This window comes from Zootoca vivipara, chromosome 1, assembly GCF_963506605.1.
Source record: "Zootoca vivipara chromosome 1, rZooViv1.1, whole genome shotgun sequence".
Lineage (NCBI taxonomy): Eukaryota > Metazoa > Chordata > Lepidosauria > Squamata > Lacertidae > Zootoca > Zootoca vivipara.
This window is the reverse complement of record NC_083276.1, coordinates 23,290,574-23,309,203: the sequence shown is the minus strand read 5'-3', so window position 1 is coordinate 23,309,203 and position 18,630 is coordinate 23,290,574. Positions and strand designations below refer to the sequence as shown.

Genomic DNA, 18,630 nt, shown 5'->3' with positions numbered 1-18,630 from the left:
TTTTTGTTAGTCTTTAAAGTGCCAATAAACTTTGTTTCACACTTCCAGCATAAGCTCTTTCATAGTTGAATAAATCTATGCCTACTTGTTTTTACTCAAGTAACCAAGCTAAAACCTGTCTTCTACAACTTTCAGATGTTTTTCACAGAGGCATATTCCACAGAATTATGAAATATAAATTTATAAGCTCACTAAAACAACACAGGATTTCTAGTTCTCCTAAACATGAATCCTACCTGGCCTGTTGCCACATAGTCCTTTAAGGGATGAATAGCAAGACACAAAATATCATCATCATGACCCAAATAAAAACGTTGTGTGTTTTGCTGCCGATTGTATACTACACCCACTGCTGCAACATGGTATACAATTTCTCCAGTCTGAGTGTAAAATAAATTACTGCGACAGTCATAGCCTCTGTAACTAATAAAACAGACATTTAGGCATCATTACATAGTACAATCAACTAAATGTTTTAGTTTTTATAGTTACATCCTGCAAAATGATTTTAATAGTTCCATCAAAAGTACTCCAAAAGAATGAAAATATCTCTAGTATGGGAGTACAGTAAATCAGGCAAGGTTACATCAACAATTTCCCTCTTCAAGTGATGATTGTAGGAGGCATAAATAAACTAAAAGCATTATGTAGCTGGTCCTTTAAAATGTTTATTTATTTATTTATTTAATTAAATAAATATTTAATTGTTATAATATGCACTTTCATAAATTATATTAAAACAGCTTAAAACATACAAAATGTAATAAAAGCTGTTCATAAATATCAATAAAATATAATTAAAAAAAACACCAGTAGATACAGGTTGGTTGTAAAAAGAAACTGATGTTGTGAAGGCCTCTATGAGCAATACAGTTTTCATAAGATATCTGAAAGGAGGCAGGGGCAATTCCTGCCAAATCTATACTGGTAGGGGGTACCATAGGGCCAGGCTGCCACTAAAGAATCAGTGCCTAATGAAGGCCAATTGAACTTCAAGGGTGTGTTCTGCTTTTTTCCCATTTCTCATAGAACTATTTACTCCAGATTAACCATTTACTAGAAGAATGCCCAGTTAACCCTTCCTTAACCCATAGAAATTAACCATTTACTAGAAAAATCCTTAATTCGTCCTAGTGATTCATTGAATACAACCAAGCATTAGACAAACAAAACTCTCACAAATCTAGCAAATTCTTTAGTTATGATATTCAGAAAGCTGTAATTGAATTTCTTTGTCTTGTGCATAGGTTTGTGTTTTTTAAGGATATATATTACTGCAGATGGGGATGGTTTGAAATGGCCCCATGGTGCTGGAAGAGAAAGGTTTAAAGTATTCTACTCTGCATCATTTCCCCTAGTTAAATCCCCTCTCCCAAAAACTGTTATTTGCACTCAGGGGATATCAGGTATAATGCATTTTCCTAGTATGGTCTTTCTGTGTTTTCACCTGTAAGCAAATAGTACTTTTTTTGGGAAGGAGGAGATTTAAATCAGAAAAAAATGGAGTTTGAGGGAAGGAGTCATACTTTCCCTTCAGCACTGTGGTCCCAATCCAAATGCCCCCATGAATGCTTTTGTGTTTTTCTAAAAATAAAAAGTGGAATATCCAATCATAGATCACATCTAGTTTGGTCCTTAAATGTCTAAATCCATGTAAAACAAAATAATCTGATTTGCTTGCTTTTAGGCAAAAAGATAAATTTACATACCCATGAACAAAGTGTAATCTTATACTATTGATTGGAGCCCGTTCTCTTCTTTTTGAAGCTGCAGTTTTTCGTTTTTCTTTGCATTGCTCTTTAAGCTGAGGTAGATCTTCTTTGTAAACCTTAGCAGAGAATATAAAGTTCTCTGTAATTGTGCATATCTGAAAAGCAAATCTCTCTGAGGAATAGAGGTTGATAGATACTTTTCTTAGCTTCCTACATGAACTCCATACACCACATGGTTGCAATATTAGAACTGAAACTTTGCTTTTTCTGTTACTATAATAGTAAAGGTACTCTGACCAAATCAGAGTATTTGGACAATCTTTCTACTAGCTCCAGAGGTTTATATGAGACAGTTCATAAAACCCATTGGTAATATTGGACAGCATTAAGATGACCCACAGCTCTGCTGAAGCGATTCCACTCCAGAGACCGGACACACAGCCATGTCTCAGCAAACCTAAACATAACAGGGAACCAGCAAACTGCATGAAATATGAGTGGAACAACAACTGCCAATGATGGTTACAACTGATTAGAGCAATTACCCTGTTTCTCCTAAAATAAGACATACCCATAAAATAAGCCATAGCAGGATTTCTAAGCATTTGCGCAATATAAGCCATACCCAAAAAATAAGACATAGTGATAGGTGCAGTTCTGGAGGACCCCAAGGAAGAGGTGAGGCTGGACGCATAATTAAAAAATAAGACATCCCCTGAACATAAGCCACTGTGGGTTGTTGTTTTTTAGGAAAAAATAAATTTAAGACGGTGTCTTATTTTCGGAGAAACACGGTATAATCACACCTGGTGAAACAGGAAGCCATAGGGTGCCGCTGTTGTTTTCTAATATCATTATTTGTTTATTGCTGTTTAGGGAAGCTTTTAATGTTTTATAGACTATTGTATTTTAATATTTTGTTGGAAGCCGCCCAGAGTGGCTGGGGAAACCCAGCCAGATGGAAGGGGTATAAATAATAAATGTTGTTGTTGTTGTTGTTGTTGTCTCTGTAAAACGGATGTAAGAGGAAAGGAGTACAGGGAGCCCCCCCCCCCATTCAGGAGCAGCTCATAGACTAGTAGTCATGAGAGCGCAGACTCGGCAGAGGCAAAGCAGGAAATAGGAAGAGGGGACCGGGGCTCTGACAGCCTGGGAGAGCCTGAGCACCACAGCCAGGAACGGAGAGAGATGAGCAGGGGGGAAAGGGAAAACATGGAGCGCAGACCTTTACCCCCGGTTCCGGAATTAAGGAAAAGACGGAAAGGGAAGAGACTGTCCATTCCGCGCCTTTTATGTTGGAAAAGGGGGCGCAGGGGGGGCAGTCTCGGATTCTGCATCGGACTGAGAAGACATGTTTCCTGACACCACGTTATACTGTACATAGAGCACACCAATAAAGATTGTTTAAAGACAAGCAGGTGCAGAGTCGTTACTCTAGAGTAGCCGCAACAACCTCTGACAGCACCTTACAAAGTTTAAATTATAAGATGAAGTACAAAGTTTTAACATACCAGAAGCTGGCTCCTCTGCTTGCTTAACTTACCAACCCACCAGGCCCTTTCTAAACCCTTGCCAACCCTTCTCACTGCACCGTTTGCCAAGACTCTCCTCCCTATACACCAGGGGTGGGGGAGCTTTTTGGTTACTTTTAGTTTAGTTCGGCAGTCAGCCCTCATCTGCTTTTGGGAGCTTATGGTTCCAGGCCATCAGCAATGATAACAGTTCTGATCAGTTCTAATACAGTTTGTGAGTTTTGTGGTGTCAATATTCTATAATCTAGAAATACACAAGGTTTGTTGCAGCAGGGTGTATTAACATATTTATGCTTATAACATAAGACAATACCTGTCGACGGTATGTGATTTGTGTCTCTTGTTCAATTTCAGAGTCCAGCTCTGGAACATCAGATTGATCAGAATCAGATTCTTCACTATTAGAGTCAACGAGGCTTTCTTTGATTGATAAAAAAATAAAAAATAAAAAAGAGTAGATATTGAAACAGCAGATACAATGTAAAGGTAATAAAATGAATCAGTTAACTGCACAGTCCTAAGCATGGTTACTGACAACAACTGTGATATATAGGCAGAGGGCCTTCTCGGTAGTGGCACCTGCCCTGTGGAACGCCCTCCCACCAGATGTCAAAGAGAAAAACAACTACCAGACTTTTAGAGGACATCTGAAGGCAGCCCTGTTTAGCGAAGCTTTTAATGTTTAATAAATTATGGTATTTTAATATTTCTGTTGGAAGCCGCCCAGAGTGGCTGGGGAAACCCAGTCAGATGGGCGGGGTATAAATAATAATAATAAATAATAATATTTATATGCCTTAAAAATATAGTAATTGTACTCAATGGTCCAGGACCAAAACAGCAGAAAGTCCATTCAAAACTGAGAAAACATTGGAGTATTTACAGTCATCCAGATCAAGAAGCAGAAGTCCCAACCATCACTGCAAAACGCATATCACTAACATTATTTTAAATTATCAAATGATGCATCACTCACCTTGTGGTGCTATGTGAAGAGCATCCTTCAGCTTCCTTTCAGGAACAAATTTCCACTGGAAAACAGAATGGTCTGCTCCACCAATAGAAATAACCCACTGATAATCATGTGACCATCTGACATTTGTCACGTGTGCTGAATGACCAAGGTATTTCTTAAATTTTGCCCCTATTAAAAAACAAACAAACAGTTTTATCATGTGTCAAATTATGTATCAATTTAAATGGTTGCTTTACACCATGGCTTATAACCAGTTGTGCCTTGTCCAAGGAGATATATGCTTTTGGTTATGCAAGAGGTGAGTCCCAATTTCTGCTAACGGTTCCTCTGCAGTTTCATTCCATCAAATACTGTCCCTGAGGGGGACCTTAATTTTCAGGTTTCCCAGGCAAATACGCTGGGGTGGAAGAGGTAGGAAAGCCTCATTGCACAAGTAAAAGTCTGCTCAAGGTTTGGAGTATCCAACTGAGTATATTGCAGAATATCTGACATACCAGCCCAGTCAGTCACAACTGTGCTACTTTGTTAAACAAGAGCAACAAGCTACCTATATCAACCAATGCTGTTTTGTATATGAAACTCTTCTCAGCCAGTCAAGGATATTTGACTGTAACATTCCCCTCCCGCACCCTTCCCCCATACCCTTTTGCTATGTAGAAAACAGAATGTGACATCTGGACTTTTGGGGCTTATCTGAGTGCAGCATCTCATTGACCCCAGAATTTGACCCCAAAATCTCTTATCTGAAACATAAACAAGGGTCACAAATGCTAACAGTCATTTGGTTAAGAATAAAATTCCAACTTTTGAGAACTTTCCATCCAAAAAAGAGATTTCCTGGGTATTCTGTTATTTACATTCCAAGCACACGCTAAATAATTACCTTTTCTTAAACAAGGATACCGAAACAATTTTACTATTCCATAGTCATCAGCTGTAACTAGAACTTGGCCCATAAAATTTGCATCTACAGAATTGATATCATTGATCTCTGAATATTTAGGCCATATTCCATTAACTTCAAGGCCTGCAACTGAAGTCCATGAAGCCCACTGGACACCTTTTAACTCATCTTTATTCATCACTTCTTTTCCACCTAGATATAGAAAGATACTTGTTTAATCATTTACTCGATTTATACAGGCAATTATCATATTAACTGGATTGTATTTAATATTGCACAAGGAGAAGGCTGCTTGTGCAACCAATTCTTCCCCCTCCCTTCATTGCAGCCCATCATACCCCTGCCTCCATAAAAGTCTCTCTGGAGGGATATGTCTTATGCAAGTGCAGTAGGAAGAAGGAAATGGTCAAAATCAGTAATCTTCTGCAAGCAGTCTAAGATTCCTCTGCCCAATTTTGGGCAACCCTTCTGCCCACTGATTAAAATTGTTTGGAGAGAAATGACTAGCTACAGTCACTACAACTACTTTACCAGGAATGTGCTATGTTATAATAGCACCAGGCAACCTAACCACAGAACTCACTATCTATTTTCTTGAATAATTGTAATAGTAGTAGATTTCTCACCAGGCATCCTGTAAAAAAGCCTTTTTCCACTGCCATCATTGGTCTGCAAGAGTTTGCTGTCCAATGACCAATCCATATGAGTGATGAAACTTGTTGACCCAACACACTCTCCAACCTTTTTGTACCGCTGAACAACACCATAAATATCAACAGAACTGTCATTAGAACCAACTGCAAGGAAATTTCCATCTGGTGAATATTTTAATTCATGAATAGCTTCTTTCCTATCTTTAATATGAACAACCTCTGTCATATCTCTGTAACACAGAAAAAGAAAAATATCATGTAGTTTAGACATTATCCCTATACAAAGAAATCCAGCTTTACTCCTGTCAAGTGAAGAAAAGCCTTGCATATGGAATATCTACTTAGCAGTGCAATATATAATATTACTGAGGCATCTACACATTAATAAGGAAGCCTCTATTTACATGTGAATACACATTTACCCATCTGAGGACTCAGATTACAGCAGAAGGCCCCTATGGGCTTGCATTAAAATATTGTTTGCACACATTTCTTCAAGTTATTGAACCACACCATAAAAATCAGATGTCTTCAAAAGTGCCAGCCTTATAATCCACAGGGGCACACATGTGCATTCACAAACAAATGCATTACAAATAAGTCCAAATGGAAAAAATTATCTGGCACTGATGCCATGCTAGCAGGTGGCAGAAATTTACAATTCATTGTAAAAGCAACTTAATGGCAAAGTTTATCTTTGTTTAAATGTCTCCAATGCATAACCTACCTAACTCGAAGTACTGTGAAGGAACCATCTTTCATTCCAAGTGCAAGATGAATTCCATCAGTGCTAACAGCTGCACAACGAATTGGCTCTTCCATATTGCATCGTGCAATCAATGCATGATCTATAAGGCTCCATATTCTGCAAGAAAGTATTCAGGGTAAACAAAATACAATTATCATACATGCAGAAAAAAATGTAGTGGGTTGTCTCATCCTTTAAAAAAATACCCTCCAAAAAGCATATGGCTTATATTCATTAGCTCCTTGTACTCCAAGACTGGATTGAGGCCCAGATCCAATTCACACACACCCAAAACATTTCTGAGTGTCACAGATCATTCAGAACCTAATATGGTTGGTTGGATGGCAAGGTCCAATCTAACTATTTTGTCAGGCTGCAGAACCATTTTCATCTAGCACACCGTCAACTGTTTTATTATATTGCCAAGGTCAGTCTCACTACAGTAACATTACTGAAGTCACACTGGTACTCCTGGGGCTTTAGCACAATTGTTTCCATAATTTAATGACAGTTGTCTAAAATTTTCTTAAGTGGCCAGTCATTTTACTTATTTTTCTGTACTGATTTTAAAAGCTTTTTATCTTTCTGCACACAGTCCTGATGTTTTGTGAGGGTCGTATGTAAATACTTTGATGAATAAAATACATGTAATAATCATTTACTTAAATGTGATATCTAAAATTTAAGGTGCATATTTTATACCAAAGCAGTAGATTATAACTTATCACCAAAAATGGTTTTGTATTTTAAAATTCAAAGTATGTTTTACTGTAGATGCTCATGTGTCTTTTGAAAATCCATGGGAACAAACCTGACTGATCGATCATCACTTCCTGTCATAGCCAAAGGTTTCGTAGGATGAACTGCCAGGGCCCAAAGCTCCCCTTCACAGTGCCCTTGCATAATAAGAAAAGGCTTATTGCGTTCATGCACCACAATCTCAAAGATTTCACTGTCTTGTGTTCCAACTAGTATATGATCTCCTCGCCAACAAACACTTCTCACAGACAGACCTGTGAAAAGTAAATATGCAACTTTTATTATCCATATGTTTAGCAAAGAAAAATTTACTGTGAAATCATAAAATATTCCTGAATAATGTTCCTGAAAAAATGGAAGAAAATTAATTAAATCACATAGTACACATTGAGGCAAGCCCCACTTTTACCCCAAATGACAAAATTTATTTTTACATTACAATAAATAAAAATTAGAGGCCTGCTGTAATGTTTTGGCTAGCACTACTTTGCTCATAGTGGGATGCAGGTAGCGCTGTGGTCTAAACCACTGAGCCTAGGGCTTGCCAATCAGAAGGTCGACGGTTCAAATTCCCGCAACAGGGTGAGCTCCTGTTACTCAGTCCCTGCTCCTGCCCACCTAGTAGTTCGAAAGCATGTCAAAGTGGAAGTAGATAAATAGGTACCGCTCCGGTGGGAAGGTAAACGGTGTTTCTGTGCGCTGTTCTGGTTCACGAGAAGCGGCTTAGTCATGCTGGACACATGACCCGGAAGCTGTACGCCGGCTCCCTCGGCCAGTAATGCGAGATGAGTGCCGCAACCCCAGAGTCATCCGCAACTGGACCTAATGGTCAGGGGTCCCTTTACCTTTTACTTTGCTCATAAGTTAAGTCCAACTGACTTTAACTTTATCTGCACCTTGCACTTTGTTGAAAGGGAATGGAGGAGAAACTATAACTGCATCAACCCTTCTTCATCAGTCTATCCTATCCTCAGCTGTTGTCACAATCCTTACAAATAAACCATTTGTTGTTTATTTCAGAAGAAGCTTCATGCTGGAAGCTCATGCTGGAGTAAGCAAGTTTCTTTATGATTCTACCACAACCATTTAGGACTATATTGACTTATGGGAGTGTGGTGTGGAAGCTTCTGCTCCTTTTTCTTTTATGGAGATCATGTATGATGGGAGAAGGTAATGATCCTATGGGCAGTCATATGGGAGTAAGCTCAGTTGAATTCAGTAGAACTTATTTCAAGTAAATATGCACAGTAATTAAGAATCTCTCTCTCTCTCTCTCTCTTTCTTTGCCTGTTTCTTGCTGTCTCTTCCTCTTTCTGACACATGTGCTATTTATAGCAGCCAAAAAATCAGTACATGCAGGTCCTGCTTACTGAACACAATGAGTTCTCTGGAAATCATTTGTTAGGCAAGCATTCCTATGGGAGCACATTAACCAAAACCTACCCTGCAAGACCACTAAATGCATGGGTCTTCCCACCACACAGTGCCACTACTGTGCAAAGAGAAGTTTTAACACTGCACTCCATACACCGACATCCATTATTATAGGCCCCTGCTCACATGTCATACAACATCCATAATACTCAGAAAATCCACACCAGCGTTGCTGTTCTGGAATGGGGCTATGGCTCCTCAATTATGAATAGGGCTATGAAGAACAATGGGCAATGAAAAATGTATTCCTTTGATAATGTAATTAAAATATGTTTTGTTTTGTTTTACCTTTATATCCCTGGTCTGTTTCCCTGAGATCAATCACAGTAATTGGTTTAAAATTTAAATCCCAAAGGCGAACACAGCCATCCCTGCCACCAGTAGCAAAGCCTTCTTCACAGGCATTCATGCTGAAAATTCCTGCCTAAAGAGGAGTAAAGAGCATATTTAAGTATGTACACAACTTGCATTAATGATGATATTTAAAAAAAATCACATGGGACAAAATATTTTTCCTGCATTTTCCTTTAGAATATACTATTTGTTTATAGAAATAACAGACTCTTTTCTTTAAAAAACAATAATCAGAATTTGAAAAGAACAACTACACAAAACTCTGCCTTTCTAAGAAAGCCTGCTTGTGAATGCAACTAGACCACACAACTGAGAAATATCTCTGACAGTTTCACTTAATTGCTATGTAACCATGCAGCTGAACAAATTATTGTCTGCACCTTCCAAATGCTGGTCTCTGACTGATCCAATATTGTGACACATGACCTTCATGATCAGGTTATTTTCTTCTTAAATTAAATTAAATACATATAGAGGCAATGCACCTCAAATGATTTTATTCCCTTTAATCACCATGACTGGATAAAGAAGCTAATCACAGATCCACTAACAGAACTACATGCAAACTCAGTGAAAAAATATAACAATAGAAGTTAAAATGTTATGCATATGAGTCCACACTTCTGTGAGTACACAAGCCTGAGCCTTTCTCACCACTTTAGCTCTATGAAAATGCTGCCCTTAAGAGGTGCTGCCAAAAAAGGCCCTCTGTAGAGTCCCTTTTACAGAGTCTGAAACCAAGTCCAGAAACATAATCACCATCACAGGGAGATCAGGCAGTCTGTTCTCTTCCCCTTGTCTTCCTATCTGGATTGAGAAGAGAACCCTGTCCTTTAGGAACATAATAAGTATAAGAAGACCCTACTGGATCAAGCCAATGGGCCCATGTAGTCCAACATCCTGTTCTCACAGTGGCCAACCAAATGCCTGTGAGAAACCAACCCTTTCCCCTCCTTTGTTTTTCAGCAAATGGTATTAAGAAGCATTGCTGCCTCCAACTGTGGAGGCAGATGATAGCAATCATGGCTAGTAGTTCATGATAGCCCTCTCCTTGATGAATTTATTTAATCCTCTTTTAAAGCCTTCTAGGAGGCAGTGAGAGATTTTACTTTCTTGGGTTCCATGATCACTGCAGATGGTGACAGCAGTCACGAAATTAAAAGACGCCTGCTTCTTGGGAGAAAAGCTATGACAAACCTAGACAGCATCTTAAAAAGCAGAGACTTCACCTTGCCGACAAAGGTCCATATAGTTAAAGCTATGGTTTTCCCAGTAGTGATGTATGGATGTATGGAAGTGAGAGCTGGACCATAAAGAAGTATGATCACAAAAGAATTGATGCTTTTGAATTATGGTGCTGGAGGAGACTCTTGAGAGTCCCATGGATTGCAAGAAGATCAAACCTATCCATTCTGAAGGAAATCAGCCCTGAGTGCTCACTGGAAGGACAGATCCTGAAGCTGAGGCTCCAATACTTTGGCCACCTCATGAGAAGAGAAGACTCCCTGGAAAAGACTCTGATGTTGGGAAAGATTGAGGGCACAAGGAGAAGGGGACAACAGAGGACGAGATGGTTGGACAGTGTTCTCGAAGTTACCAACATGAGTCTGACCAAACTGCGGGAGGCAGTGGAAGACAGGAGTGCCTGGTGTGCTCTGGTCCACGGGGGCACGAAGAGTCGGACATGACTAAACAACTAAACAACAACAACAAGGTTGCTAGCCATCACTGCCTCCTGTGGGAGATAGTTCTATACTATGTGCTACATGAAGAAGTACTTTTATTTATTTGTCCTGAATCTCCCAACATTCAGTTTCATTGGAAGTCCATGAGTTCCATTCTGGTTTACACTTGTAAAGAGAGACAGCAAAACAGTGGATGTTATGTGTTGGCTCACAAGAGGGTTAAAGCACTCATTTAAGTTTGCTATATTGTTTCCACTTATATTTAATTAAAACTTGCCCAAGCAACATGGTGATGTTTTATACAGGGTGCCTGTTATCTGACCTCAGCTTTGGCTTCAATCCACACAACTTGAGTATTCACCTCTGTGAAAGAATACTGAAATAAATTATTCACCCACTAAGGAGGTGTAGTATATACATTCCTCATATAAAAGTCCTACCAGTGTAACCATGCAAGACCAAGATCATTATTGTTTACTTGTTTCCTGTTTTATATCAAATTCCTGAAATGGATCCATTTTTTAAATTCTAAATCCAAAAGAAGATTTCATATGTTGATATACAATACACTATTCTATAGCTTGGGAAGGTCACTCAAGATTTTTACATTTATTTCAGGTTACATTACTGCTCTAAAATAGAGCTGCCCTTGAAGACCGTGGCGTAGAGCAGTATAGAGTAGGTCTGGCAGTGAATGCTTACAATGTTATCTTTCCCACAACTGCTTGGATTTTGGACCTTCCGTGTGTGTGTTTTTAAAGCCCACTTATTTCAGCTTTCATTTTATTGGTAGTTTTAGGATGATGCAATGGCATTACTTTTACATTGGCTGCAGTTGTGAGAAGTTTGCTTGTGCAACATTGAATGTTGCCCCATGTTTTTAAGACTTTTTGGCACCTCGTAAAATTTTAAATGGGTTTCATGAAGTGGTGTCCCTCTTCCCATTGTTCTGAACCTATTTACAGGTTAGGTGGAATGAAGAATGATGAAAAGGAACATCTTCTTCTTTCCTTTTTGCAGAAAAGACATATGCTAAAGTTCAAATACTGAAGAGGGCCCTGTGCAGTGTTTGTATGAAATACTACATAACAGCCATATGCAAGCTACTCTGCCATTTGGAAGGAAAACCAGAATATAAAATACAACCCATAATTAAATGCCACCACACTATGCTTCCATAAATTGCACACAGGTGTTCAGATGAAAATTATATGGAATCACTCTCTCATTGGGAGTTGTGAATAGGAGCTGTGCTCCTCAATTTGCACACAAATCCATCAGTCTTGCCTTTCCCCTACCGAGAGTGAAGCAATAACATCATGGGAGTAGCACACAAGTCATACAGGCACAGCTTAAGATTCCTTCCTGAACACCAATGCACTTAGCCTTCAGCCATCCCAGATAAATAATTCATAAACATTAATCTGCAAGATGAGGAGAGACTGCAAACTTGTCATAATTTTTGCATTTTCTGGTATATTCAGCCTGAAACTTATGAAAGGGTCTGCCAGAAGTTAAACTGTGACATTCAACATCTGATAAAGTCCCCTGCATTTGTTAATCACAATGCAATCCATTTAGAAATCTGTGTACGTCACACAAAATATTAATTTATTTCACTGGTCAATCAATTCTCATATGAAAATGATACTTACAGCATGAGCTCCTTGTATGGTTCGGATAAGGTTGATTCCTTTCCATACATATATATCTCCATTAAGTGCACCAGAATACGTTACTTCATCTCTTGCACAGGCGAGGCACAATATAGTTTGGAGATCACCAGTCTTACCAAAAACACCACGCTTTGGTGTCAATGAATTACCACATAAACTCCAGAACTGCAAGATAAAGTGATTTAATGTAAACCACACAGGTCATTTTAAACTATTACAACTAAAAGTTTTGTGATTTTCCTAAATTTTCCACACCACAGACCACTTAAAAATTGCTGAGGTTCTTGATGGACAACCTAATTATCGGGAATTTGAGGTGAGATACCTACGCAGTGGAAGTTGGTCTCAGTACCAGTCACCACACAGAAGCAGCTTAAAGTACGAATAGTTTACTGTTGCACAAGATAAGGCTCAGTAAAACAGTTCTGGATGTAGATACAGACATTATAGATACATACAAAGTATCTCTGTTGCTCACAGACTAACTACTGAGCTGACATTCATTAATCACAGATAAAGTCAGGGCACTGGGCTGTTACCATAACGGCTGGCTTGGCTGACCTTGCATCTGTGATTAGCTCGTTCATGGGGTGATTTACACTCATGAAGGAAATTAACCCATTCACATGTCTAGTTACTCCAACAGACATTGCACTTCATGCTTCTGTTCTCCAACTCCGCTTTATGGACAGCTGTTTGTGGAGGTAAGGCAAATTGAAGCATGATAATATCACAATATAGTAGACATTATGAGGAAAGTTGAAAAAAGTAGTTGCAGAGCTGCTGTTATTGATACCGTAGTAGTTATGTGGGTCTAGTAGCATCAATCAATCAATCAGACTTTATTCGACCATCAGTCAGAAATAAACATTTATCCATACAAAAATTAAAACATCAAACCTCTAAGGGAACTTAAAACTTAAACCGACAATAAGAAATAGGCTATACATTTAGACCCATGTAAATGCTGTCAATTTTAACCTTACTACACTTAAGGGCCAGAAAAAGAAATTTGGCCACCAAGGAGGCTGTTGTTCCAGTAGACTTTTTCAGCAGAAACAACACCTGTCTTTCTCTGGCTAGAGGTCTCAGTTGGCATAGGAGTGGAGCTATAAGTTTTTGTCTAAGATCTGCATAGAATGGGCAGATCAGAAGAATATGTTCAGTTGACTCAACCACTCCACGGCACAATGACAAGATCTCTGGGCATATAGGACTCCCCTGTACCTTCCAACAACAGTAGCATCAATGTGTGCCTGATATGCAGCATTTCCCCCCTTGTTTTATAAGGAGCACAAAAACGAGATTTACAACTTTATTCCAGTAGTGATTGGCAGAACAGGGGCATTTACCTGACCGTTCATCATCTGCATTGCTACAGCTTACTGGGAAGAAGAGGGGTGATGTAGGGGTGAGGCTGGTATGATGCAGGAGTGGACTGGTTTTACTGGTGCATTTGCACCATGTTAACACTGCAGTGCCTTGCCCCTCCTTCGCTCCCTTCCAGGAAGCTGCAGAAACAGCAGTGATGGGAGCTTAGGTAAATGTCCCCACACCACTGGCTACTATGGTGTGATCTGATGCATTTTGCCTTAGAGGATGAGTTCAATGTGATTTACAGTCAAATCAGGGACCATATAACTCCAGATGCAATCCTAACGAAGCACATTTCCTGAAAATAACAAACTCTAGTTGTAAACTTAACATGATTTGCTGGTCAGATTTACACCCCTGTTTAGGAAATGTGTGCAGCAGTATCAATGAAAATGTTGATTTAAACCTCCCTTTTTTCTCACTTTGACTTGCCCAAGGTCATCCAGTGAACTTCATACTTGACTGGGATAAAAAAATGCAAGCTTCATAGGGCAAATGCATACACTTCATTTTATTATATTAGAAATGGAGAATAGTTACCTCTGACCAGTATATAAAGGGCAGTCTTGCTAAATACTGTTAAAGGTTTGGGTGGGAAAAGACACCCCCTACACCCAATAAATTGATGAATGTCATTATTTGGAGTATTGGAGGGAAGATTCCAGGCGAGTGGAAAAATACAAATTAAACTTCCTTTCTAATGCCAGGACATCACCTGGTATAGAGGTGTTAACGAAAAGTGTTGATGGCCCATATCAAATGGGAATCCTTGAACCTGGGCGGACAGATGTTGCCAAGGTAACAGGGAAGGGGGCAGGCTGCGCTCAAAAGGAAAATGTGCTTCTTAAAAACTAGACTTGGGGTGAGGACTTGGGGTGAGGAGGAGTTGCTTGAATCAGAGTTTGTGGGGGGAAATAAAGGGTAGAACCACCTTGGCACTTGCTGTAGGAAGGTGCACCGAGAGACCAGGAGCTATGACTGACTGCTGCTTAGGCCCCAAGCTTGCTGAAGCTATGAGAAGGGTAATGAGAGGCATTTTGGGGCATAATGTTCTGCACACACCCCATGGAAGACTTTAACTGCGTATAAGTGTAAAATAAGCCATATATCTTAAAGCGCTACAGCCTCCACTGTGACCTGAATTCCCATGGAAGCATTACTCTGGGTGAACGACTGGAAACTCTGGAATTTTGCTACCACCTGGCAGAGATTGGGGTGGCATGTAATAATACAATTTGTTATTGAGATAACTGTAGATTGATTTCTCCAGGATTAATTCAAACCCTTGCTACTGTGTTATGCTGTCATTAACACACACACACACACACACACACCCGGAAAAAAACCTATTAAAGACTCCCCTAAGCTATTCAGGCATGCCTCAAGGAAAAAAAGTAAATATGCAAAACCAGAAATAGCCTGATTTAAATTCAGTCCTATCCAAAGGAAATCCATCTCTGTGTTACCACTACCAAAAAGCCCAATTGTTATTAGATTTCATGGAACAGATAGATATTTGAAGCTGAACTTACCGCCCAAAATTCCATATTAAAACCTGTTTGGAAAGTCAGCAGTGGGTGCACGAAATTTATGTAATTGCTTCTCCTGTCATTGCTTTGGCCTGTCTGAATTGCATGAAGGAGGCAACTTGGATACAAAGGACAGAACAAGACTTATTGTACTATCCCAGCAACATGGCCATTTTATGACAATCGGCATGGGATACATATGACTAGCAGATTACCCCAACTAGGAGAATGAAATCCATCACTGCAATGAGTCCTAAAGACAAGACTGCCTAGGACCTGACAAGATAATCACTTTATTTTCTTCAAAGACATCAGGGTGGAATATGAGATCCTATGAAGTATCATGTCCTGTCATTGCTACTCTATTTGCCATGACAAATCTTTATCACTGTTACCACAGTTTATCTTTGTTATAAAACAGACTAGCTTGAGCTGCAGAATTTAGCAGGAATACATCCTTATTAACTCTAGATCTGCAGCATTAACCATTCATTACCATTTTGTGTCTTGACTGCTACTATCAGGACAAGCCACAAGAGGGTTAATGGTCAGAAGTAACTAGGCTAAGTGGGGATGCATTTGTTGCTGACTACAGTCCAGAGTTAGTCAGTGATCCTTTCTGACCTCAATTAGTCTTCAGTACTCAATTTTCAAGAATGTTATCTCCAGACAGGATATATGTTATCTAATTGTTGTTTCTAGCTCCATGCATATTTCCGGTTTCTTCGTAACTTAGTTAGCATACCAATTTTTGACTAATTTGTAAGTACCAGAAGAACATACACTATAAAAGTGGTTTTTGGTGAAAATTTTACACTTTTAAAAACTTTCCAGTGCTTATCAGATTAATTCTCCTTAGCATTTCTAGTTATATTACTATTTCAAAACAGTATTCTCTCAAATAGTTGAAATATTCTACTGTTTCGGCCCCTAGACAAACTTCCTAAAATCATAGCATTTTACTGACTCTCATAAGTTTGGTATTTCTGCAAATTATCCATAGCCCAATAAAAGCCTTTTCACCTGGAAAACTTAAACTACATCTCCACAATATCCTTTTCAGTTTGGTTTTCAATCTGGTTTGGGAAATAAAACACCCCTAATCACTTTTGCCAAGGGATAGGCAGGGGAAGTACAGCCCTATTCATTCTCCTGGATCTCTCTGAAGATTTTGATACATCAGCTGAAGTAACTTTCTGGACTGCTTTGCCAGGATGGGACTGGAGGAAAAGTTCTGAGGTGGCTCCAGTCGTACCTGGGGGTGGAGAAGATCCAGAAAGTGATTTTGGGAGACTGCAGCTCTGCCCTGTGGATTTGTTTTATGACAGGTGTAGGGAACCTTTTCCAACCAAGAGCCTGAATCCCTACGTTCCACAAACCCATGGGCCATTTTGACAGGGGCGACCCATCTGTCAATCAAAGGAGCTTGCTATCAGCATTGATCAGCTGGCTGCTGCAAACATTGAGCCATGCTGTCAATTCAAACCATGCCAGAAAATGGATATATTCCATTCCCATCCAGAGATTTGTAATAGGGTCAGGGCACAGATGGCACCCAGCCCTCTCTCTCATTTCTGTCTACCAATCCCGGGGAGGCAGTGGAAGATCAGAGTCAGTGCTTGGTAGAAGTTTTAGACAGGATGAACCAAATTTGAACCTTATTCCAGACGAGATGAGGGTAATATTGCCTGGGGGTTCCGATGATCTTGGATTAGGTTTCAGCCTCTTCTGGCTGAAGTTGCCACAGATTTACTGTTTGAGAGTTCTCCTGGACAGCAGGAGAACTGTTTGAGAGTTCTCCTGGACCTGCCAGGTGACAGCAGTGGCCTTGAGTATTCCGCCCACCCCAATTATGCCTTGTTACATCAACTGAGACTTTTTCTGCATTGAAAACTTGGCATACACGTAGATCATTCCACTAGGAGAATGAAATTCATCACTGCAATGAGTCCTAAAGACGCCTAAAGACAAGACTGCCTGATTCATCAATGATGAGAAATTTCCAGTTCAAAATTTTATGGAAAACCCACATAATCATAGACTGACATGTTAATGAGCTAAAAACTGTTCACTAATTGTTCACTGAAATTGCGATTCAATTTACAAAGTTGTTAAAAAAATTAATAAAACATATAGGGCAATAGTCAACTAGGTTTCACTCAGAGTAGACCTACTGAAATTAAGGAATATGACTAAGTTTGGTCCAATATTTTTAATAGGTGTACTCTGAATAAAACAGTTGAATACCATTCAGACAAAACATATTGTCTTACCTTAATGTGTTTTACACCACAGCTGACAAGTTTGTTTGGTTGGTACAAGTCCCAAGAAATATCAAATATCTACAGGAGGGAGTGAGAGAACAAGAAAATAAAAATCAAAGGTTTTGAAAGTGTATTTCATTTAATCTGAAAATATCAATGAACAGAGAAAGGTGATCATTTGCATGAAAATGAGAAAAATCCAGAAACTACCAAACTGAAATAATGGTAATAACTACCAACTTGAAATATTTTTTACCCGGTTAAATGTTTCTAGACTGATCAAATAAATAAATAAACCAGGCAGTATCTATCAAGGCTGTTCTATTATGCAAGGAGTTCTGGCTTCCCTCTCCTTTCCTCTTCCCCATAGGCACCCTGTAAATCTGTTCTGGTGGTTCCCCCAACCCCCTGGAACAGATCTGGGGAGGGCATGGAGGGAGACAAAAGGGAGGGGGAGTTCCATTGCACAAACAGAAACCCTTGCATGAACAGAACTACTTTCTTGGATACCACTCAACAGGTATATTTGTAGACTTTGCAAAGGCATGGTGACTACTCAAAGTAGTACAATAAATATAATGTTTAACACTTCAGCTTTTAATTCAAAGAAGTTTGATTTTGACAGTTCTCTATTCTAAGCACTGAAACAAAATGGAATTATTTTAAGAATATATCTAATTTCACCATAGGTTTCCAATGACCTGTACAATGTTAAAGCTTTGACATTATTTTAAGTGGTAACTGATCATCTTAAGGTAATTAATAATATATTAATATGAAGTATACTAATGTGAATATTTAATAATTGTCTCCCATGGTTTCTGTGCCCAGTAAGACATGGCATGGTCTTGGCTTAAATTTGGACTCTGCCATGAAATTCATTATGTTATCTTGGGCAAGTCACTGTCTTTCAGTGTAACTAACATCACAGACTAACATATCTGTGAGATATACCTGTAATTGTCATGTAAATAGGCAAACTTGCTTCATGCCACCAGTACTTTAAATGCCACAATAAAAATAAAATGTA

General features: G+C 39.1%; 1 protein-coding gene across 1 annotated transcript in view; it reads right to left on the bottom strand.

The window, feature by feature from the left end:
- EML5 (EMAP like 5) overlaps positions 1–18,630 on the bottom strand; it is a 92,482-nt gene that overhangs the window by 47,678 nt on the left and 26,174 nt on the right. Inside the window, exons 4-14 of the mRNA XM_035107512.2 lie at positions 17,610–17,678; positions 12,413–12,598; positions 9,007–9,142; positions 7,337–7,538; positions 6,505–6,642; positions 5,751–6,007; positions 5,104–5,316; positions 4,221–4,388; positions 3,558–3,664; positions 1,710–1,828; positions 237–423 (exon numbers count right to left, since the gene is read on the bottom strand). Coding sequence (XP_034963403.1) covers positions 237–423; positions 1,710–1,828; positions 3,558–3,664; positions 4,221–4,388; positions 5,104–5,316; positions 5,751–6,007; positions 6,505–6,642; positions 7,337–7,538; positions 9,007–9,142; positions 12,413–12,598; positions 17,610–17,678 — 1,782 coding nt within the window. The remainder of the gene's footprint in view (positions 1–236; positions 424–1,709; positions 1,829–3,557; positions 3,665–4,220; positions 4,389–5,103; positions 5,317–5,750; positions 6,008–6,504; positions 6,643–7,336; positions 7,539–9,006; positions 9,143–12,412; positions 12,599–17,609; positions 17,679–18,630) is intronic.